Here is a 25,678-nt window from a genome sequence, read left to right as displayed (position 1 = left end):
TCTTCCCAACCTCCATCGACAAAACAATGAACTATTGTAATAAAAAATCTATAACGTTTGGAAAAAATTTACTTCAGCAACAGCTTACATCTAAACTACTGGATTACAAGGAAAATACCTAGATCAAGTAAGAGTATAAAATATAACCTACGAACGAAACGATTTTAAATAAGAGTACGGATCGAAGATTACTTAAATGGATCGGGAAGAAAAAACGTAAGAATGGCGTCAAGTTCAACACATAAAAGCAAACATTCTTTTCTCATTCTTTCTTCTCTGTTTTTTCCATGTTAAAGGTTATATTGCACTCTATCTAGAAATTTAAGTAAGTTTAAAGCTATATTAATTGTACATTCGTTTTGTTTTACATTCTAGTACGCCACGAATGAGAGCAGCTAAGAAGGATTGCTTGGAAGCTGAATTTCGCCTAAAGTTTCTACAAACTAAAATGTACCACTTTTTTGAGTCAATAAAGTTAAAGGGGATAACACTTCAAAATCTTGCAATTACACCGTCATTTTAAGCGATGAATACAAGCATTCTTAAAACGTGCAGACCAACAAGTACTTGCAAGGTAAAGGGAAGGAAATGATACAATAAATTAGCATGCGCAGTCCAACTTGCTTTTAAAAATGCACCAATAAAAATTTGGCGAACGCGAATGCATTTGAAAAATACAGTGATCCTTGAATAATTGAAAGCTGTACATGAGAAAATCAAAATGTTACAATCTACAGTACATTAGTGTAGATTATTAAACAATGGCTGTCGATATGAACTGACTCCGGGCAGTACTAACAATTAGAATGGAAATACAACTCGTCGCCTAAATCAAATCGGTTACCATTTAATTATTAATCACCATCCCCACCAGTTCAATAATCAGAGTTAATGTGCACGTAGTAGCAATATAAATGGAAGTAAATAATTTCGTGATATTTCAGAAAGCGTACCACTTTATTTAAAATCGATCGTTTCCTCTGCACAAATGAACGTGCTACTTGCTGGATAATATCACGACACATATTAATCTCGTTGATAATTAAAATTAATCACGCAATTATATTGAGACGCATTCATGACAGAATTAAATTTCACGTCACGATCGTTTAGAAATTAAAATCGAAAAGAATAAATTTCCACGTTACACGATTCAATTGCTTACCGATTTTTATATGCACTGTAACTCGATGGCTGATTATTCACTTTTTATTAATTCCGCTTTCGTAAGAGCAAGCGGAAGAAATGTAACTGCAACTATAAAATTCACGCTTACGAAGTGCACACTTTCTCTTCGGCTATCATTGTGCTCAGCGATTTATATCAAATTGAAAACGGAACCAGCGAAACTTTCTAGTCCGGTGTGCGTTATTAACCAATAAAAAGGCAACATCTTTTATTTCTAATAAAATTTTGATGAGGTTGGTGAGGTTCGCTGCCGTCTAACCAGATCTAACGTTAGTTTTGAATTCCATCACTACCAGAAAGATTCCATAGCTTGCATGTGGTGACTGCAGTGGTATTTTCATTAACAATAGGTACCTATTCATAGAAGAATACAAAAACCATATTTTATAATATCCAAGTTCCCGGTCTAAGTTGCCTCAGTAGTCAGTCCGTATTTCCAAAATAGTTAATGATCATAATATTATCGATAACCAATTCTTTGATTGTTGAAATTTTTCTATTCATCTGGATGATAAATTACTTAACTAAAAACCAATCCAGATTTATTGCAAGTACCTTAATAGTTGTCACCGAAACGTTTACGTACTCGTTTTTAAACAAAATTCTTTGCGATAGTTACACCGAGGTCCTCTTGTTCACTTACATAATTTTTTTCTGATGGCAGCATCAGAAACATCATTATAAACAGTTAAACCGGAGTTTTCATATCCTCAATTTGTATTGAATTCAACATTCAGCTTGTTAAATAATTTCGGCCCAATACACGTGAATAGTGCAAACCATCGCTCCGAGTACATTCAAATAACTGACGTATAGGAATCGCACGAATATAACTCACTTAACTTACAAGCAGCTACCGTCGTATATCTGTCATCTAAATTATTCTTAGGGTGCTTTCTGATGAACTATTGTTGTTAATATAAGCGCGTCGAATATAACCGTTCACTTGGAATTAGTTTCCGCTTTAACAACTACAATTTTCTTCTACCCTCATGCAACATTTCCATATATAGCTTCCACAGTACACGGATTATTACTTTGAAATATTCCATTCTCAAAGTGAATTGGCCCGTAGGTCTCTTTGAAAGACTTTGTGGACTAAATCAAACAGTTTGTATGAGAATATACGACTGGAAAGTTATTCAAAGTGAAATCGCTGTTTTCGTACTAAACTTACATTGGTGGTAATTACAATCTTTCAGAGGTTTTCCAAGTTGGTACTTATAGACTTTTAAGCCGAGTCTAAGTTGTGTATTTCTCGTAATAGCCACTTTTAAATTAGTGTTAAGTCTAAACTGAAGCGCATTAAATTAGCATACTATAGTGTTGAGTTAGTTGTGAGGGACTGAATAGTTTTCTGGTGTAGCAATCAGGGAGATAGAGGATCGTTAACGAGCATTCTGTAGTGCTGGCAGCCAAAGTGCAATTGATGATTTGCTTTATCATTGAATGTTATAGTTAAGTCTTGTGGCAATAAAACTAAACCTGGGAAAGATTTAGAGTTCTATTGCTACAATGTTATTAAACCCTAATAACGTTTATAACGTTTGCATCATAGATAAAGCAGACGATGTGTTACCTGCATTGGACAGTATTTATTGATTTAAAGGTATAATTCAGGTGACGTATGGATTTTGATCTTGATGGGATATTTAAAATTGGCGCTTTATCTGAACCAGATCTGAACACAACGTTCCCAGTTCTCTTTGCCATAAACCTACCCAAATTAAGTTTGGGATATACAAATAAGACATTGTTTATTAATCGCATAATGCATAACACATTTCTATATAGGCAAAGCAAAAAAGGTAAGTTTAAACAACGAGCTATAACCGTGCCGGAATTTCTGATCGGCGCGTCTCGTATGCAAAACTTCCAACTTGTCAGTGAAAACTCCGTTCTTGTCCTACATTTTATTGCTTCGAATCTTCTCCCCAAGAAAGAAACTCGAAATATGACTACACTACAAGTATGGTACCTATCTTTTAAAGAATAAAACGTAGAAGCCCTCGCCAATGTTTTTTTATGGTTCTGCATCGTCAGTCCAACTGAATGGAAGAAAGAAATTCAAAGTAGAAACTTTTCTGTCCATAATTGATATCCGGAGTGTTCACCTAAAACAGTGATTAAGTTCGCATAGGAACATTAGGAAACGTGTTGATTTATATTTTCGCTTGAAAACTCAGAATTCGTAAAAGTCCAGACAAAGTTACAAAGAATTTTCTGTATTTTATTATAAAGATATTATTTAGAAGGAGTTAGAAAATTATGCATTTAAAGAAACACTTAAAATTGTTCACAGTGAAAATGAGAGAACTAATAGTATGGTTCGTAGAAAATGTGCAAGTATACATAGAAAAATGTATTATTGATTCATGATATACTCATTAGAGATACTACAAGGCCTTATCCAGGTACGCCTAAAAAAAGAGGAGAGCTTTTGCATTTTTTATATCGATCTATGAAATTATGACTATATTAACGGCACCCACGTAAAGTGTCATTTGAGAGGAAAGATTATGGAGAATTCCAAAGGATCCTCAAGGACCTCAAGATGTCTTCGAGTAGCTGAAGGTTCCTCCGAAAATTTGAGGGGATTTCAAAAAACCGTCCAAGGTATTATAAAACATAATCAAATTTATTACATTATAACACAAAACAATTTTGTTTGTACCTCTAGTTTTATTTGTTTTTCAAGGTGCTCATTAATGCAAATGTGACAGCTTCGATGTGATTTATTAAGATTTTCGTTTATTTCAGAGAGATAAAAGTAATTGTTTGAGATAACGGGGCTATTTTAATCTTTAAGAAATGGCATTATTAGGTAGATATTGTGTGAATTAGATAGGGAAAATTTTCGTTCAAGTTCGAGGCCAGGTTACAGGTCGGTTATCGGAGCCTTTCATCCAGTTTCGAAAGCGTATAGTGAGAAGAGGGGAAGGAGTCAGTTTGCGAGTTTCGAGGCCGAATACGTTTAAGTTATCAAGAGAAGCGTGTCTCAAGTTTGTATTAGTTGGTAAGTTAAAAGGTTTTCGTTCGTATTGTGTTCAGGACAGCGTTTTTATAAGCATCTGGAGTTAATTTATTGGGAGCGTCGGACATCGACTTCAAGTTGATGAAGGCTACGTGTAGCAAAGTACAAGGATAACATTTTACCGCATTTCCATTGGAGAGGCAGTAGGACCAAGTTTGTGCGTGTCACATTTCAAGAGGTGTTTGTGTTTTCGGTTAGTTTAAATTGGGGATTTGGGTGTACGAATCTTTTGTCTCCAAAGTAATTTAACGGGTAATGGTTGATTTTTTTTGTCTGTGTAAGTTGTGTGTTAATTTGGACCCTTTATTAATGACAAACAGAGAAATTTCATGTTCAAAGTACGGTTAATTTTATTTGATTCTCGCCCAATGTTCATTGTAAGTGTTAGTCATAATTTGTTACAGGCCGTTTGGAATTTGAGGATTTTGGTGTTGCCCACTAGACAGTGGACAGACGCCGGGAATTAATAAAATTAATTAAAATCATTTGTCTGTATGGGGGGAGGATCTGTGCCGGGAAAAATTAAAATTGAAGGTCTACTTTACTGAATGTTTTTGTACGGTTGCCTTTGGATCGGAATCATTGGACACAGCATTTTTATTTGATCGCCCAAACAAGGGTCACTGTATTGATTTTTTTATGTGGCCCAAATAAAGGGTCACAGAAATACAGGGTCATTCTTGACGAGCGTCAGTTAGAAAGATATGGAAAACCTTTGAAAATGAAGTTAAACCGATAAGTTCTTTAAGGGTTTTGGCACATGATGAATTGAACTAAAATATTTTCAAGATGGCGCCACTTCCGGAAATACCGGAAGTAGCCATCAGTTTTGTTATTTTAAATAGGGACCCCCAACAACAACAATGCTGGAAGAAAAAAAGCATTAAAAGCTCATTTTTACATATACCACGCACGCAAGCGTTCGATAGACAATTAAATATGAAAATTTTAATTACTTACAGTTTTTTTTAGATAAATCAATAATTCTTATAGTAATCCTCCATTAAATTGGATTGAATGTCATGAACCCCTTTATAGAATTTTTTTTTCAATTTATTATTGTGTCTCGACAGCAAAGCCATTGACACGTATATAGCGGGTACAGGTAAATACAGGGATTTACATCAGATGCACTTGTACAAGTTTGTTGATTTCAGAAAGTTTATTACATCGTAGATCTGGTTGCTTAGGATGTTCTGGAGTGATTCACTAAGGTGGTAGTCCAGTCGAGCGGTACTGTAACGGCGACATTCTAACAGGACATGGCTTATTGTTAATCTGGTGTTGCAGTGTTCGCAGACTGGAGGATTTTCGGATGCCATTAGGTAATCATGCGAGAGGTGCGAGTGGCATATTCTGAGTCTTCTTATGACGATTTTGTCTCTTCTTGACATTGGTGGTATTTTGGTAGGAGTTACGTTGACTTGGATTTGGTGCAGTTTCGTGTTTAGCCTATTCCAGTGCTGCTGCCATGTTTTTAGGCTGTCTCGTCTGATGAGAGATTTTAGATCGTACGCCAACTGCAATTTTTCGATGGGTATGTCAGATGATCGAGCTTGTTTTGCGGCTGTGTCTGCATTTTCGTTGCCATTTATGCCGGTATGCGACGGAAGCCAGATTCTAGTGACCGCAGTTCCATTGGACGTCAGTCGAAGGCATACCTCGTGAATAACTTGGACAATTGGGTTTTGTGTGTAGATGTTCTTTATGGGTTGGAGAGATGAGAGTGAGTCGGTACATATGCTTACGGATTTGTTGGTGTGCGTTAAGCTTTGTAGTGCTTTTAGGATGCCGTGTAGTTCGGCAGTGTAAATGCTGCAGGTTTCGGGAAGTCGGTGTGTTGACACGATTGTATTAGTTGTGGTGATTGCACTGCTAACGCCATGTTCTTCCTTGCACGCATCAGTATAAAGAGTTTTGTCAAAGGAATGTCTGTTTATTATTTCGTTGAAGAGAGCTTTAAGGCACGGAGCAGGTGTTTCCTTGTTATGGACAGTTAAACTGATGACAGAATTTGGTGCCTTTTCGGACGGTAGAACACTTTTACTTTTAATTAATTTTAATAAAGGCAAACTTTGTAGAGGCTTACTATGCAACAACTGTTTGGTAGACTCCCACTCGTACTAACACTTTTTTCAAAAACGAACAAATTGGGTTAATTTCTCAAAAAACTGTACTTAATCACTTCTTCTGCAAACTTTATTATGAACGGAATGCGCAATATAGCAGCGCTTTTCGGCCGTACTAACAAGCAAACAAACATTCCAACAAAAAAAAACGTTCAAACGTTGTCTCCAGTATTTAGAGGATCGTCAATTACCACCATAAATAAGCTCCTTTATTAATTTTCACGTTAACCGCTGACCATAATTAAACTTGATAACGTCAGCTTCGACAGAGCGCGTACCGCGTCTTCACATACGCCGAGAAACGTCCACATCTTTGTAAAATACGTGCAACTTCTTATCAGAACCACATGTGTATTAATTAAATTTCGTCTAACAACAAAACTTCTTATCGCAGACGCCCAGATAACACCTTTTACGAATCACGCAAAATTCGCTTACCTCTTCCAACATCATTTAAATCATTATTAGCCATTCTGCTTCCTCAATACCAATGCTGAATTCTTTTTTGGGCATACTTACTTCCGGCGCAACAAATATTTTTTTTGTTACGGTTCGCTTGTCTTTATTTCTCCCTGTATTTAACAAATCAATAACAGATGCTGCCAAGTTTATAGGAACTGCTTGGGCAGCATTTAGTTTTGGTCTTAGTTTTAAAACGTGATTCCTGTCGTATAAGAGCAGTTCCCTTTTTTAATAGTTTTAATTATCGACTGCAGCTCATAAAAAAACTTTTTTCATGTCTGGAAGATGTTATTTTGGGATAGGTCATTTTCCACCCTTGGTGCACCCGTCTCCAGATTTTTTTTAAACGTCCAGTGTAAGCCTATAATTCAATACTGTAAAAAAAGAATCGTACGTTCGCGAAATTCAAATAATCCTCAGTATTTTTGGAACACCCGGTATAAGTAACAGATAACGCAATATGCGGTAAAGTGGGCAATTGGGTGAGTAGTATTAAGGGATCGTGGAGTAAAAACGTCATAAGGAAGTATCAAGAAGAGCGATTTAGTTTAAGGAAAGGAAAAGAAGGTAACCAGATGTTGTTAATCGTAAAGCGTAAATCATATTTATCTTTTACGATAAAACTTTGCAACTTCCTTAAAATATTAACTCATTCTACCCTTTGGCAATAAAGAATGCAAACAAATACTAATTACCGCTTTGGGTTTCTTGCTTTTTGGACCAGGATAAATAAATACGTTTGCCATAACCTGCGAATGCTTCGAAAGCTGTTTTGTTTGTTCAACTAAGCCATTTACTCCCAAGTGCCTACTCCATTTCATTGTTTTCTCTTAAAATGGGCATTTTGGGTGGCTGCTGACTCCCAAAGTTATTTAACAAGCACGTGATTATTATTCATATTTCCTTGGTGGCAAATGATCAAAGGGTCGAGCTTTGTATGTTGTTTCCTGAGTTACGATTTCCAGGTCACACACATAGATAGGGTTAAAGTAGTTTGCTATCATCCCTTCCTACATTTTTCGCTTAGCTTGCAAGGGTTGTGTTTCTGACGTGGAAAACCTAAACAACACCTTCTTAATTAATCCCCGTATATGAACTATTAGTGGAACATGATACGTTACTTAATCGACGATGTACGAGTAAAAAGTTTAGGTTTCAGAGGGAGAACGGATATTGATTACGCAATGACATAGATGCTACCGATACTCGTTTCGCACGATAAGGTTTTACTGCAGAAATCCCGAGGTAGTTAAGCCTCCACGACCCCAATTAAGAAACAAGAAAACGAGCTTCCAATTTGGTATCGTGCAAAAGTTAATAACCGGAATATTGCACGTGATAAACTATCGCATCGAAATTTAAGTAAGCCGAATAAGCGAAAAATTTAAGAGGATTAGTTTTTGCCCTAGTTTCGATCTCATAAATAATGTTCGCCGTGATTTAGAATTTGCTTTACATAATATTCGAATTCTTAGCAAAATTGTACAAAACTCTGTGAGACAAAAAAAAAAGAGTTTGGGTTAAATAAGCCCTTGAATATGACAATTCCCCAAACGATTTCATAAACTGGCTGTTAACTTTCCAAGTGGCGGTATTTGTGTATCAAATTATGGAAGTTTCCATTTTCTTCTCTAGCCAATTTCAATTTCAGCGTGTCCTACATAATCAATTCGCCGTGTTTTCCATTAAGAAACCTCATAGAAATTCGGTAGGTAAACAGCTGTGTTGTTCGCTAAAAATGTTTTGTGTTTTCTTGATTTATTATATCAAAGCTCGGCGCATTTGAAGACATTTTAAGTCACTTTTTACGGAAATGTGTACATCGAGATATCTCACTATTGAATGAAAGCCAAAAAAGGGAACAGGAGGAAACTGACAAATAGCACGCGAATTTAGTTTGAAGTTAAGAATTCATTTAGACAGTAGAAGTCGAGCACTTTCACCAAAGGCAGGTTACCATATACGATCCACAAATAACTAACCTTTCAAAACGAGATATCTGCATGTGCAAAAACAAGAACTAAACAACGGACTTTCTCCTAAGATGAAAATAATACTTCACCTACCCATATTGGGGTGCGGAAAAGTAAAAAGTTGAGTCTGCTAGGAGACTACAATTTAATTTATTGCTGCGTACAATGGCATGCAGACACTACGCCACCCACAAAACACCTGTCGAGCTAGCTAGCTCAAACAAATCAAAACTTTAACTTAGAAATTTTACTCCCCTTGTACACTTCCGGCATCTGCTACAAGGGAAAATCCCAGTATTCACTTAAATTAATGATTAGGGAGAACCTCGATAACCTTCCGAAAATTTAAAGGACCTAACTACAAAGAGTCTGTTCGGGTCGCACAAAGGATTCGTATAACCACACAATTAATTCATTGGAAATGACAAAATTTTATTCCAAAACACATGAAATGAAAAATTATAACAAGATTCTTGAAAGAAAGAAAATATTAGGAAGCTTATTTATACAAATTACCCCGCACGCAGACGTTCGACAAATAAAATAAGAAAATCTTAAAAATACTTACAGTGTTTATCTCTTTTAATAATCCTACAAAGAGTCTGTTCGGGTCGCACAAAGGATTCGAATAACAACACAATTAATTGATTGGCAATGACCAAATTTTATTCCAAGACACATGAAATGAAAAATTATAGCAAAATTCCTGAAAGAAAGAAAATATTAGGAAGCTTATTTATACAAATTACCCCGCACGCAGACGTTCGACAAATACAATAAGAAAATCTTAATAATACTTACAGTGTTTCTCTCTTTTAATAATCCTACAAATAAGAGTCTGTTCGAGTCGCACAAAGCATTCAAATAACCACACAATTAATTGATTGGCAATGACCAAATTTTATTCCAAAACACAAGAAATGAAAAATTATAACAAAATTCTTGAAAGAAAGAATATATTAGGAAGCTTATTTATACAAATAACCCCGCACGCAACGTTCGACAAATAAAAAAAAAATACTTACAGTATTTTTCTCTCTTAATAATCCTAATAATCTAGTGGGACCAAAACAAAGCGTACTTAACTCCACACACAAACGTTGACGGTTTCAGACTTTACTTTTCCCTAACACACAAATCTTGGTGACAAACAACATTACCATAATGAATAAAATGGTACAAACCTGTTACTTTTAATAACGAGGGAACTTTAATAGAATACCTCACGTTGCATTTTGAACTTGACAGACTTTTTTCCATAAAACGGATAAACCGCTTTAAACTTCTCAACAACTTTAGATATCTTACTTCTGCGCAAAATTATTATAATAAGGATAAACTACGTCTTCAACTTATCAAGTTGGGCGGACAGCGCGTATAAAAATATAGCATAACGAAACGTATACCCTTTCCAACCGTCGCGAACACACCAGCCTCGTTTTTTTCTCTTTGTATCCAGTATTTTACGAAATTCCTCAAGAACTTTCAAATAAAACCATCAATCATAATTAGACTTGATAACGCCAGACCGACCCCACTCACGCCGAACAAACGCGCACATAGTAACATCTGCATGTTCATTATCTCTTCTATCAGCGATAAGAACACGTGCGCCAGATAACAAAACATCTTATCGCAAACGATCCGATATAGCTGCATTAAACTTAAACAAATTGAATTTTTTTCAATAGCAATAAATTTCAAACCAGAAAATAATACTCAATTACAAACAATACTAAAAGGGAAAATGGCGCTGAGACAAATTCAAATCACATAAACGATCTCTGTGCTGGTTCCGAAATAATTCTTCAAATTTACATTTAATAAATTAAAATATTCTCACATACAGGGTGTTTGGTGTTTGAACCGAATTCACGTCTATAAAACGTTGTTTACACAACAGTATATTCCAATTACCTAAAATAGAGTCCTCTGTGTGCAGAGTACATGTGTAAAGTATGACGTACAGAATACTGTATGTATAAACTTGATCCTTTGACAATAGTGAATGGGGGTTTGTCTGTATATTCGAACTCGCAACGCTCACACAATGCCACTCCCAGATCATGGTCTTGCAACAAGATCCAGAACATGATTACTACACCAAGAAGTGCCCACACTTCTACTTGTCAACGGAATCTTCGGAGGAAACCTCAATTGTCACGATATCTGGGAGCGGGGGGCGAGGTTTCCAAGAAGTCCCTTCCTTACCCAGCCTGAGTCACACGCACCCAGATCTCCGTAGACAGCAATTGAAATTTGATCCTGTTAGGAAAATTATTCAGAAGAGACGGACCGAACTGGATGAGGAACGTTCCAACAAATGTTGGGATTTTAAAAAGGCATAAGGTGATTATGGTGAGCAGCGAAGTACCTGACATTTTATAGGCCTATTTCGAAACTGCAAAGGACGTAGTTCACCAAATCATGATATCGGTCTGCGAGAAAGAATCACGAGGAGATAGTTGCGATACACTTTCGTATATCTACGAGCCAAAGAAGCCAGAAGTAAGTTGAATGGGTTCATGGCAAACAAAGGTCGCCAAGATGACCAATAAACGAGAAACAACAACACGGAATATAGATAACGCCTATACCGTAAACTTGCCGATGAAAGAAGAATCAGAGGAATTGGAAAAAGCAATCACTCGCCTTCTACAGAAGGAATGCAGGTTTAAGGTTTTCCTGCGAGAGTACAAAGATCTGAGACATATGGCACCTTGAATGCAGGGGAGGGACCTGCTAGAAACTGCATTCTCTACCATGGGGTGTTAAAAGGGGAAAGCTTCATCACATTACAAGTGGTGTTTGACGCCTCAATCACTCCCAGTTTAGTAAAAATCCAGAAGCATATGGTGCTGACTGGTCCAAAGATACAAGTGTGGAAATGGGCCAATAAAAACGTCCAGGTTAACGACAAAATCTAAAGTGGCTCTAATAAAATTGAGACCCTGCCGCGGTTGGAACTCTATATGAAGTAGTACTGGCGGCCAAGCTGTTATCAGGAACCAAACAAACCTTCAACCTTAAGATAATCAGTCCTTTCCTGGATGCAATGGGACTACTAAGAAGAGGGACCAGATTAACGAATGCAGCCTTCATATCGATATAAGAAAAAAACCCATAATAATTACTTTAAAAAAGGCATTTGGCCACACTAATCCTAAAGGAAGCCCATGCCAGATCCCCTCATGGCGGGAACCAACTCACATTCCCGTTTTTGCGATGAAAACAGTGGATGCTGCGAGCAAGATATCTGGTCCGCCGGGAAACACAATCTGTACACGCAATTGACGTAGCTTAAGGAAGTAATATTTGCGATATAAATAACATGTAAATACTTACAATAAAATATTAATATGGTCAGTTAACAATCTTAGAACTGTTGGTAACATACCGGGTTTGAGTTATAAAATCATCCCCGACCGAATTTGATCTCGTGTAAGATTTCCTTGGGTAAGCATAAGGATTTACAACCCTAATGTTACAATGGTAGACTTCCTACTTGTAACGGAAGGTTAAATTTCAAGGGTGGGCAACTCCGAACGACTATGAATGTTTACGCAAAAATGTCGAATTTTACTTTGTGTCCAAAATTTTTATTCCTAACTTGCTAACTTTATTTAGGTACATCAGCTGGTATAGTTTCTTGAAATTTTTTCTCCGCCCTAGACCACTTTGTTGGAAAACAAAGATACAGTTTCCAACTGTTTATAAACAGTTCATTCATTTTTTAATAAACCTATACGTTTATTAAAAAATGAATGAATCAAACTCAGCTGCTATCTTCAGTCCTTTAAAACAGCAAGCTTAATTTTTCTATTTACACATGAATAAAACATTTGTGAAGTGGCCACTTCGTCTATTTGCTCATTTAATAAACCCTTTAACACTGAACAACATATAACGTCCCTTTTCCTTTTTAGAACCACATCGTAATTCTTCACCAAATTTAATTTCGACTCCGTTAGAACGCTTTCGCTATTTAATACTAAATTCAAAAAGAGAAAACCAAAATTCTATTTCCTTCTAACTGGGTTGGGCACAAACATATTTACATACAGTGGGAAAATTCTTTTTCACACAGAAACAATTTCCACAAGTTTAAATCGAACCTACCATCTTTTTATTAATTTCTGATTTATAAAAAACGATAGTGGCGCAAGAGTTATTATCGGTGCAGCATGTGAGCGCATAAGGAGTGCTTTACTTTATAAATAATAGAGCTACCAAATCTCAAGGTGAGGGGACGGGGCAACTTAACGGGGTGTCATAAGCAAAAACAGCAAAACTTCCAAGCGAACTATTTGAAACTCGTGTCAAAACATTTGAGACGCACCATTCTATTCATTCACATTATAATAAACTTAAAGAACATTACTTTTTAATAACATATTTTCTTTTCAGTTCCTTAAAATTAGTGTACATATTTTCTGTAAATCCTCATCTGGGACCATTACAAGTTTCGCTGTCCAGAATGGTGATGGACATCATGAAATTCTTCTTCCTATACGTTTTAGTATTGTTTGCATTTTCCTGTGGTAAGTATCTGCTAACTTCTTCGTCTTCCACAGCACTCTGTCATTAGGTCTCAATCAACTACTGTGGTACTACGCGGACGCAGAGAAGCTGAAATGTCCGGACTTCGGCAGACCGAATTGCGCCGAAATAATTTTAGATCACAAACTGCCTAATCACACAAAATTAACGAACTGCACTGCTTCAGATGGCGTGGCAGATTCGAATGCATGCACGATATGGAGACGGTTCGCTAAGTAAGCAGCAATGGTTTTTTTTGTTAAGGGTCTAATTGCTGATTGTCTTTGCAGTCTCTTTGAAACTAGTCAAACTTTATTTTGGGCCGTTTTCGGATTGGTCGATTTGGAAAGCTTCGAGTTGAGCGGTATCAAAATATTTACAAGATTTTGGGGTATGCTAATGTTCGGAACGTACTCTGTCATCAATATTGTCGTACTACTCAATCTGCTAATTGCGATGATGAATCATTCGTATCAACTAATTTCGGTAAGTATTCAAAGTAGTTTGCATCATAATAATGTTGAACAGTTTTCTTCGAAAGGATTGCACCTGAATTATAAGGGAAGAAAAATGTACTCTAGAACTAAAATGTGGTTTTAAGCCGAGAGTATAGTGTTGGTCAAAACGAAGTTGTACTCGAGGGATTAACACGTCCTTTAGTTTTTTAATTTTATTTATTAATCAGGATCAGGATCAGGACATCAGCTTGTAATGTCACTATTGCTACAATAGTAGATAATTAATGTCAGTATAAAAAAACTGTGAAGAAATGAATATTAGACAGCAACTGTGTGGTATAATAATTATTATACCTACCACGATACAATATTAATGAGTATAGTTTGTACAACTTATGATCCAATCCACGTTCCATTGCTCACTGAGACGTTTAAACACTTCGGAAAATAAAGGAACACTTTACTCCCTAAAAGCATTGAACTATATTTTACTCAACATAATTATTCTAGTTCAATGCCGAAAAATGAAAGACTAAACACGAAATAAAAAAAATTTATATTTGCTTCCCAATATGACAACTTCAACAGACTACTCAAATCTGAAAGGTGCTTCATACGAAAATACCGCCTGCTTATATTATGTTTGGTTTATTTGGTTTTCCACCTAATATTGCACATTATTTATTCATTTTGTGAGCCAAGTCAAGATCTCTTTTTCCATACACTTATAGTTACATTTTTCTTATTATTAAAATACGCTTGACAATCGCTAGTATAAATGTCTACCTTTTATATGGCGAAAAGAAACTTTCCAGGACACGAGCAATCGTAAACATCGCTGCAAATATTTCAAATTTATCAATAAAATTTCTCCTTATGTAGGTTAAACCAATCGTTATGCAATACTTGCGTGACTTTGCAAACTAAAGGTATCGGCGAAATAATACCAAAGAGCAACGACCCTTAGATACCTAAACAGTCAACTGACGAAATCGTTAAGGAAAGGGCTGCGTGTCTTATGTGTTTATTACGCGTTATAACCTACTTTTATAATTTAGGGTTGCTTAAGGTCCTTTCTGTGTTTTTGTATTTTGTATAATAGGTTTAATTTGATGATGGTATCTACATCTTTAACTTAATTGTTGCGATTATACAAATTCTTACAACAATGCAATGCGCACGATTTAGGGACTTACCCTTACGTATTGCTAATACTTAGGTAGTACTCGTAATGTAAGAAAAGGCTTTGAGCAGCTTTTCCTACTGTACAAGTACCTACTTGTAAAGCCCTAATAAACGTACATTTCTAAGGAACTAAGAAGACGCATTCAGAGATCTAGAATACAAGCAAATTAATTCATTAATAAACTTTCAGAACTTTCGATATTAGAGGTCTGTTTTGTTGATTTGGAATTATATAGGGTCGTTATTAAATATGGAACCATTTCCATTTGAAATATATTTTGAGATTAACAAAATGCTTTTTTGACACTCAGCTTTTGAGTGCGACCGCCATCTTGCAATTTTTTTAAGTGAGAATATAGGTCATAGGCTTTTCTTTTGTCTGTCTTATTATTATTATTACTTATTCTTTAATTATTTTCTTGAGGACCATAACAAACAGAGGGTTAGGATTTGCGGTGGTGCAAAAAAGAAATGTTTTTAAAATTACGAAATCGAAATTCGTTTTTGAAAATTCGAAAACCACATTGGATCACAAAAATGGTGAGAATTTCATAAAATTTGATGATACACCCTTTATGTATTTTAGAAGATAGGGATAAGAGAGGAAAATAAATAAAGTAGAATTTTTGAAACCTGTAAAAAAATATCGAGGTTCTTAAGTGTCTTCCCAAACAAATTCATGGTGATGGAAGAAATTTATCTGGTTGATTGCGGTTTACGGAATATGTGCCATTTCTACATATCCAATTTTGTATGGGCTTTTGTTCTTTAATTACCTTTGGGGTCAAGATTACGGGAGTATAAATCATACCTCATCCTTCTTAATGGAGAAAGTAAGTTTCGTTTAATATCTCAGCGTGCGACAAAAATACCTTGTGAGCAATAGTGCAGCTTTAAATTACGTAGGATTTGAAACATTTGTGATTGGTAGTACCAAAAAACATTACCCAATAAACAATATTGGGCATCACGTTTTTGATTCACCATTGTGGGCGTGAAAAAAAATGTTCTTTTCTTATATGATACAATTTGGGAGAAATTTCGGGGACAGAACGCCGCCTTTACAAGTCAAAGTGGAAAAAATGTAAACCAAGTCCGAAATTTAAACTGTTTTTATTTCAACATCGTTTATATTGACCTAAGAAAGATACAGGTTAAGTTATGGTCGAGTTCTACACTCGAATGTTGTGGTAGTCCGCCACTTCCTTCTGGAGAGGTTGGCCCAATCAGATCGTACTTGTGATAGAAGCTCACTGCGAGTAATGCGATGCCCTTCAGGCATTGTTCAGTTTATTATATTCCGGCTTCTTGGGAGTTTTCCTTTGTTTGCAGGTTTATGAATCCGGGAACTGAGCTCACTTCTCTGGATGACATTTAATTTACATTAAGGTAAATGTTGCCTTTTTATGTTTTACTTGTATTTCGCTTACACGTGCGAATTAGAGTGAGTGAGTGGCGCTCGTCCATTGATAAGTGCACCGAAGTTACGAATATCAGTTTACCCAGAACGAACTACCGCTGTGGAAGATTCTCAAGCTCTTATTTTAATACAAAAATCGCTTGAATCAACTTTTTTCTGAGCGGTTCCGCAATTACGCAAATGGAAATTGCTGTAACGTTTTCACTAACTATATTGCTGGCGTGCAAAACTTGGTAAACTAATGAAATTTTGTTTACATTTCTCTACGAGGAATATTTTCCACATCAGTGTTCCCGACATTGTATTTGGTAACCTCATTTTTTAAGAGAATTGCTCTCAGGATGTAATGACATACATCCACTATTAGCATAATGTGATAAAAGTGGTACCAATAACAATAAAGTAGAGGATGTATCTTTTTTTCGTAAAAGAGGATAACATTAAAATGATATCGTCTTGTTTATGACACGTCAAAATTTTCCGAAACATAAAATATTTATTACACAGTCGTAAAGGAAATTTATTTCGAGAGTAATGCAAATTGCAGGATATCCATTCTTTTTATCAAAAATACATTGCACCTAAAAGCGTTATTGATCAATTACGTATTTATTCTCTTCGATACAATGGGAACTTTGCGGTATTAAAGTAGTAACGCACTTGGATTGCCTTCCGTGTTTCCGCCTTATTTAGGCTTTGTCTTTTTCATATTATTTTGTATTAGCATGTGGGTGTGGTGTGGTTATAGGTACGTAACCTCCAGGTAAAGTGGGCCATTGTTAACCGAAATCCACAAACAAATAACCTGAGGGTGTATTAACTGAGGTTGACGGTTAACGAGCACGTTCAAACGCTAATTTATTAACTTAACCTTTTTTTTGAAAAAGGGAAATCATTTCCTATTAATTGAATTACTCTTAGGTGATTCTGAAATGAACTAAATGAGTATAAACCTTTACTCATCATTATTTGACAACTTTCAAAAATGTAAATATCACTTTTTTTATAAGAAATGGGGTTATTAATTCTTAAAAACGCATAAACTACACAAGTCAACGTTTGCGTTGCAAAAAAGAAGATATTTTCACAATATTTAAGAAATAGTGATGTTTACGTTTTTGAAATCATAAAAAAATGCTCTATCAAATGACACAAAAAGTAAAAATGACTTCCATAAGTTGATGATGGCTAAATGGAGACGAAACGTCAGACTTAAAATTTAAAACTAGCATCTTAAAGAGGGAAAGTGCTATAATAATGTGTCATTTATTTTGAAACATCTTTTTAAATAACTTCAGTACAAAATAAACACAATTTTGCAAAATTTCCTTTTTTCCGAAAGTAGTAGGAGTTTTTTCAGTTTCAAAACGCATCAAAATACGCAACTAAGTATTGTTGTGTAAAGTACGTCCTGCGAAGGTTTTATTGTTATCAGCACCTACTACAGTAATGTTGGGCCGTCGGGTCACCTTGTATGTGTTTAATTTCATTTATTTTTGACGTTAAATGTTAGCTTTACTTAGTAATTAAACATTTTTGTTTAACTAATCGCTTTGTTTTGTTTACATATGTGAAAAGATAAGTATCAGTAAATAATTGCATTGTGTTATTTTGAAGTTTATCTCCGGTCATTGCGATAAGAGTTTGTTATCACTATGTAAAGCCTAATAAATTCCAAGATAGGCACTGAAGAAAACACAGTTATCGTTCGACGGCGCACAATTTTTGATAAGAAGGAGGAATGGATCTAAGGGAAGAATAGCATTTCCTATAATAGATTTTATTAGTACCTGTGTTTTGTTCATCTAGGTGTCCTTGTGAGTGGTTTTAGAAGCCGTTTTCCATTGAACATAGCCAGTATATTACATAAAATAGGTGGTCAAATTCCCATTTCTTGAAAATACACGCCGCACAAGTAAAATGACTGTTTTAATCTAATCTAATTACGAACCACAATATTATATTAGTGAGTACAATGCCATGTGATCACTATACCACTTGCAAAACACATGTCCAGCTAGCTCAAAACTAATCAAAATTGAAACTTAGAATTTTGTAATCTCTCCTCGTACACATCCTGCAACTGCTCTAAAGAAAACACCCAATATTAACATAAATTAATAATTTGGGCAACTCAATAGCCTTGATCAACTTCCGAAAATTCCAAAGAATTGATTACACAAATTTTGGTCAACCCCTCAAATAAATATGGGTCACGAAAAAAAAATCTGACATGAAAACTATCCGGGTCGCACAATGGATTCGAATAGACACACAATTAATTGATTGGCAGTGACAAACATTTATTCCGAAGCACATAAAAACAAATTCAAACAAAAGAAAAAAGTAGAACAATAGGTCTTAAGATAAAGAACTAGTGGCGTCTCAAGAAACGAGCGGACGGACGGCCAAAGTGGCCACAATAACGCATTTTTTTACTTTTGTCGAAATGCGCTAAAAAGGAATCGGGGAGGAAACTTCCCACTAAGGTTATTGATCATTGTGCTATGAGTAAAGATGGGTATAAATCTGGTAACTATGCGTGCCGTTGGAACCACCCTGTAGACTTCCAATGGAAGAGCGAAGTTTTTAAAAGCGCATAGAGCATAGACGTTTATAAGTTCAATGTTCCACTGTACACAATGCACTGGATCTCCTGATCTACACAACTTTCTTTAATGCATTGTACTAATACCTATACGATGGTTACCCAAGCTATTTTCCAGAAATGGATCCCGATACATTTTTGTTGTTTTCAGGAAAGGGCAGATGTGGAATGGAAATTTGCAAGAAGTAAATTATGGATAAGTTACTTTGAGGAAGGTGGCACCGTTCCTCCACCGTTTAACATCATTCCTACGCCCAAAAGCGTTTGGTACATTGTGGAGTGGGGTCGAAGAAAATTATGCGGACATTCAAAAGCAGCAAAAAAAGAGCACATGAGGACTATTAGGGTAGGTGCATTTCACTTGCAACTTATTGAATTATCGAAGGTGGAATTTACAATAAATTGTTACAATAAATAATTCTATACATTACTATTTTTATTGACATTTTGAATAGATAAGAAATAAAAGGATGCGAGTGGGTGAATGAAATATGTAAAACGCTAAAGCTTGAAATATAAAACAAGCCTGAAATAAACTCTTCGGATATATTATCAAGCCTTATGAGTAACACTTTTCTTTTTCAGAGAAAAGTAAAGCAAGCGAGCGAGAGGGATTTTCGATATCAGGTAAAACATGAATGTACACCAATTTTCTAGTTCGTTGCGTTTTCGCTTGGTATTATGGAGTTCCATTTTGTTTTATTGCGGTAGCTTGTTCTCGTAATATAAACAAGCTGCACAAGACTGAAACAGTAATTTGAACTTTACAGAGTATAATGCGTAACCTCGTTAGGCGATACGTAACTGTCGAACAGCGAAAAGCGGAAAATCAGGGCGTTACCGAGGATGACGTTAATGAAATTAAACAGGATATCTCCGCCTTTCGCTTTGAACTAATTGAAATACTTAAAAATTCGGGAATGAATACTTCAACTGCTCAGTCTGGAATGGGATCGGGTAATCTCGATACAAAAAATTTATCGGCACTGACAATGCTACCTTTTCAGGAGCGGGAGGCAAAAAGAATAGGCAAAAAGAACGTCGGCTAATGAAAGGATTTAATATCGGTCCACAGCCTTCAACAACTACAGCCCCACTGCCACCAGTCGCCGAATTCATAGCGTCTTTACAGCAGCACCACGACGGCCAGCAGCACGATCTCTTCGGTTCAACTCTATCTGGCATTTTTAACACAACTCCACGAAAAATACATCAGCAAAGCACGGTGTCTTCTTCACAGGGTAGTATTAACGAAGGGCCTTATCACCATCATCACCATCACCATCATCGCGGTCTAGCTAAATATGAGAATTGGTAACCGACGTCAATCATTTCGATAACCACACCTACATTCGCATTTCAGGTTCCACACAAAACGAGGATCCGCTCATAAACGCAGATGGGGTACGCTAATCGAGGCGGCAAAGTCAGGAAAGGTGTCGCGCCTAATTGGCCGGTCGCGATCGGAGGACTCTGTGTGTAATTCGACGTGCAGAGAAAACGGACACAATCACTCTCATAGTCACAGTAACAGTCCCGCATCCGACGACAATGGCTCGGTCAGTCCCTCTGATTCCAACCCAAGCTTAGATATTGTCCCCCACGACTTACCTCCTCCACCCGAGGACCATCATCATGGCCTAACCAGCGGATTACTACTACTGAAAAAGAAGAGAAAGAAATTTTCCGCTTCCAGAAACGCTAGCCCTGTTGTACAGCCCCATAACGCTATTGAACGTGCTCTGGCTACTTCTTCCGGGAAGATGAGTAAAAAGGTAGGTTTTTTCCCCCCGGTGTTAAAACATGAAAGAGAAACGTTCACGAAACAGTTAATTGCCTTAACCATTTCATTACCTTTGTCTTCGACAATTTCAACTTGGGGACCTCTACTTCCGAAAATGAAATGCAAATTTAGTAATTAATGTTAAATTTAGTGTAAGAGAAACGTGACGTGATTACCATATTATAATCCTTTCAAGCTACTAATCTTTGAAGTTTTTATCAAATTGACTAACTTGTCCTTGCGCTTTCCGTAAATTTCCCCTTGGATGTTTTTGTTAGGCGTTCCCTTTAGGAATTACAGGCATTGTTAAACCTGCAAGACAATTGCTCGGAGCAATTAACGGTTTTGCTAGTGTGACATTATTGTCACTCTGAACTTTGTAATAAAAAAGAAAGATATACAGACTAAGGGAAGTAGCGTCAGTCCAGCTATTACACAACAAAAGGTACTTTCTCTACTTCTATTTTTAAATGCTCTCTCGTTTTTAACTGTTTTCGGTTTGATAATTGTCTCATTCTGCAATGTTTTTGAGATCTGGAATGAGAAAGCTTAATTTCACTGCCTCAATAATTTCATGTTTTAGAATTTGCTATTTATTGGCTCTAAAGCTATCAAGTCAAGATCTTTTTGTGTGCCAAAGAGGTTATTCTTTGATGTAAATAAGATAGCACGAATTCCTTTCTTATTGATTGTAATAAAAAGGAGAACAAAGTGGAAATTCGGTGCTCTACCACGTTACTTCTTCTAGTAATGTATAAAATTCATGTCATATCGCCATATCGTACGTATTCATTACAGAACTGCCGCGTTTATTTATCCATTGTGACCCCTTTGTTCTGCCGCCCGTGAAGTCAAATTACTTTTTTTGGAAAGTGGTATCGATCTAATATTTTATCCGAACCCGTTCAATAAAGAAGTCATTATACGACATACGTTCAATTTTAGTCACGACCCATTTCGGAAAACATCAGGATTGAATACTAATAACTTGCCCTTTGAGCGGTTTTGGATAAAATCTTGTATTTGACTCGTGCTTAGTTATCCACTTGAGAAATTAATTTCCTCCACCAAAGGCCTGGGAAATTAAACTTTTCTCGCGTGCATAAAGAGGCTTATGACACCCTATAAATAAATAGTTATTAGTAAAAGGTTCATTAAACCACTGGAAGGTATCTCCCAGCCCCCCTCTCCATTTGTTCATGTCAATCTTATTTTTGACTAGAAATAAACTGACGAGAATAGCCTAATATTGTATTGAGACAAATAATTAGAACGAGGGAATATTTTCGTTGCCAATGTTTTATATTACAGATGCTTCTATTTGTTTCTGAAGGTATTTAAAGAGAGATAAATAAAAGACACTTTCTCATTGCCCCTTTTATAGTTCTGCAATATGGCGTTTATAAAAAGGGAGTTCTGATTATCGAACGGGGAATTGTATCCGAAAGCGAAAAGAAAGAGTGGATACAACCCCTAAAATGGACCGTCCAACATCCCCAACCAACCAGTCCGAAAAAATGAAAATATACTATGACTCCGAATAAGACTTTCAAATGTTTGCCATGCCAGATACCCCTAAAACGACCATTTATATCCGTTAATTCATACATCCAGGGTGATACCTTCAGACAAATAACAAAAAGGACCAATATATTTTGGACCTAATTTAGCTGAAAACGTTTCTTGGCATCAAACTGAGGAAAACTCCTCCAATATGTCTTATCTCCCACATTATAAGTAACAGGACGACGATGTAAATCATAATAGTGTCTATTCCTAGCAGCAGCCTTTTCTAATTTCCGCCCTATATCGCCAAAAAGTTCAGGCAATCCATTCAATCTATCTAATTCAAAATTCATATTTAGACTCTCCCCTCCTGTAATAAATAACTCAATCTCTTTATTTAAGGGCACTGGAATCGGTACTTAGGTAATTGCAAGCAAAGAAAATGTCCAGGAAAATGTAAATGGAGTATAAATCATTCTAAATGAACTAAACCAATTTTTTTATTTTAGGCACTACATAGAGCTTCAAGCGTACCAGTAAGAGTATCCGAAGTAGTTCAGCTACCAAAACGGAACTTAGATCAAACGCAATCCGAGCAAGAATCGGTCGATATCCCCGTAGTTCCAACTCTAACACCATCCACGACCGAAGAAAGCGTAGCAGCTGCCGGGCAGTCGGTGCTCCCAACCGGTACATCATCGCGTGAACCACTTCTCTATAACTCTTCGTCAAGCACCCAAGCGACCGGGTCATCGCAAACACCCGAAGACGAGTACAAGCAAAGCGGACAGTACTACAATCCGAAATTGCCAGGAATAATACCTATTAGCGGTCATAATGGGCCTACGGGATGGTTGTAGTAATGTATGGCGCAAGAGTTTCCAATTAGTTTTGTTTATTATTACAGTACTGTTACACATTTACGCAACATTCAGCCGTATCTTTAACGAGTTACGGAAGAAATAGTATTTTGGTTCCGTCCACACGTGGAACTCTAGCCGAAGGATTCGATAATGTTTCGGTATAGTCGGTGGCTTGTATGCTTGCCAGAATGATATGTTCCTATAATTTAAGGGTTATTGAGATTCTTTTGGATTAACAATTCCTAGTAGTACCTAACTTTGATGGCTGTGATGTCCTTCTATTGTACCTTCTAAACGCGTTCTAATGATTTACTTATAAATTGTTACTACGTTACTGTCTATACCGTAATTACATTTTTGACTTTTTTGGCCTTTTCTATCGTGGCGTTCTTTTTTCTGGAACTAATTGGAAAATCTTTGGTAGGTAGATAAAGACATTGGCTGAGACGACCAAAAGTTTAGCTTGTAATCTTATTTAATTTGAAGTATTATAATGAATATTTTGTGTGAAACAGTCACAATGTTTGATTCCTCCAATAAGACTCGACCAAGGTGCTGCCAGATCCTACTCATTGTGTCAAGGATTAAAAGAACATCAGGCGTTTAGCAATAACACAAAAAATATTCAAAAATTCTGCACAAATTTACTGGTATTAATATAATTTGAAATAATTTATAATACTCTTAACCTTTGTGATATTTTGTTATTAACGGCGTTTTATTTACTGTTAAATTTTCACTATTGTAAATAGAATTCTAATGGTTCCATTTGTAAAATATGAGGCCTTAAACAACATATATCTGTGTGTATAATAGGATAATTATGTGTATGCCTTAGAAAGTATGGGTCGAAGAAAAACTACCACGTGTTGTGTCCTACAAGTAATTTTATAACAACCAAATTTAAAGAAAGGTACTCGTGAGCTTACCTCTAACAAAAAATGCGATTTAAAACATTGAACCATTTCTAGCATACGATTAACAGTAGTAGCTCATAGATAGTATTGTAACAAATTAGTCATTTATAGTTGAATAACATTGATCAAACATGTAATAAGGGTAATCTAATTTTACAATTAGATCAATTGTAACGTTAGACCATTATTAGCACCTAGATAGGTAAAACTCGCAAGGCGATATCACGACAATTAAAAAAAGGCTTAACATTTCATTTTTATGCTTCCGATAAGTTTACATCAAACGCACACTGAGCTTTATAATGAAAATCGTGTTTGTATGTTCGTTTGTATAATTTTTGCCAAACGATTTTTGAATTGGTGATATTTGAAACACTGTGGTCTGTGAATGACTCGAGATTATGTTTAACTTCCTGTCTGCTGCTAGATGATTGCGTATCGTTAAGTGATTTCATCTGAAATGTTAAGGTACTATCACATATTTCCTTTCTGAAAATAAAAGTCAAAAACGTTTCCCCTTTTGTTAATAGCTGCATTGCGTGTGTATATTCGGGATGAGGTAAATGAAGTGGGTTATTGTCATTAAGGCTCCTCTGTAGTCAATCCGCCATATTGGAAAAATAGCTAAACTTTCTTATGAAATGCTGCTTTTGTAGTTGAAGTCTAACAAATTTTCGATAGTGGATATTCTTTGCAATGATGAAAAGAACGGCGGTACTTAAAAAAAGTTGAAATATCGGTCTTAGTTTTTTAGGAAGATCGTTGAATAGAAAAATCGTTTTTCGTAAATAACAGCCGTTGTAATGGGAGTAGAAAAACCTACAGCACCAATTTGGAAATCCGACAGTATTTCTTACGGCGGTACTTAAAGATATTATTTCCATCTATTATGATAAGGCATATATATTTTAAAAAATAAGTTCCGCGATTTTCAGAAAAGAGCGCAACGTTAACATAAAGGTAGGCAACTCAAATTGCACTTAAAACCCCTAAGGCGATATCTCATTACTTGCAAAGGAAAACAAAAGAAACTACCTAGCATTATCCTGGGACATTGTTACCTCGTTCCTGATGACATGGATTAGATAAACTACTATATAATTAGCTAATGTTTATTTTTTTTTATAGAAATACTTTTTTATTTCTAAAACATTTTTCATTCTATCTAGATTCTTCAAGAAATTTATTTAGGAAGATATCAAATACGAGTAGTAACCCCATTTTTTAGCTCAACCCAAGGGGAATACGACCACTTATGTGTTTTGCATACATATTGAGACGATTATACCAATAATTTGGTGGCTTCTTGTCGCAATTCAGGTGTGGTGTAAAAATGTGACTCCTTTTTGTTTTTTTAACATTTTGTACCACGAAACTGCTTATCTACGTGCATAAAAACATTTAAAAAATGTGGTAGGGCAGGACAAAGGCATGACCTCGACATAAGGAGAAAGCACAATACCGCAATTCCTTTGTAGTATCCTTACAAAATACTTCAGAAGTCTCAATTAGCATCAATTCAAAAGTAAAGTTTGTCCAGTTAGCGAGACACCACCAAAATGAATATCCGTATCAAAAAAAGCGGCTTAATTCGTTGGTTTTCCCGGTAATTA

The 25,678-nt window shown here is 35.9% G+C and overlaps 1 protein-coding gene across 2 annotated transcripts in view; it reads left to right on the top strand.

The window, feature by feature from the left end:
* The window catches only part of LOC116169370 (transient receptor potential-gamma protein), a 433,246-nt gene extending 408,668 nt beyond the window's left edge, over nucleotides 1–24,578 (top strand). For both annotated transcript variants that reach the window (XM_031485447.1, XM_031485445.1), the window contains exons 12-20: nucleotides 13,194–13,327; nucleotides 13,375–13,561; nucleotides 13,616–13,811; nucleotides 19,148–19,342; nucleotides 19,582–19,623; nucleotides 19,767–19,953; nucleotides 20,004–20,310; nucleotides 20,360–20,771; nucleotides 22,795–24,578. In XM_031485447.1, coding sequence (XP_031341307.1) covers nucleotides 13,194–13,327; nucleotides 13,375–13,561; nucleotides 13,616–13,811; nucleotides 19,148–19,342; nucleotides 19,582–19,623; nucleotides 19,767–19,953; nucleotides 20,004–20,310; nucleotides 20,360–20,771; nucleotides 22,795–23,145 — 2,011 coding nt within the window. In that variant the 3' untranslated portion in view covers nucleotides 23,146–24,578. The remainder of the gene's footprint in view (nucleotides 1–13,193; nucleotides 13,328–13,374; nucleotides 13,562–13,615; nucleotides 13,812–19,147; nucleotides 19,343–19,581; nucleotides 19,624–19,766; nucleotides 19,954–20,003; nucleotides 20,311–20,359; nucleotides 20,772–22,794) is intronic.
* Nucleotides 24,579–25,678: the final 1,100 nt, after the last annotated feature.

This window comes from Photinus pyralis, unplaced genomic scaffold (assembly GCF_008802855.1).
Source record: "Photinus pyralis isolate 1611_PpyrPB1 unplaced genomic scaffold, Ppyr1.3 Ppyr1.4_LG4, whole genome shotgun sequence".
In the NCBI taxonomy this organism is placed as follows: domain Eukaryota; kingdom Metazoa; phylum Arthropoda; class Insecta; order Coleoptera; family Lampyridae; genus Photinus; species Photinus pyralis.
This window is presented reverse-complemented; position numbering and strand designations above follow the sequence as displayed.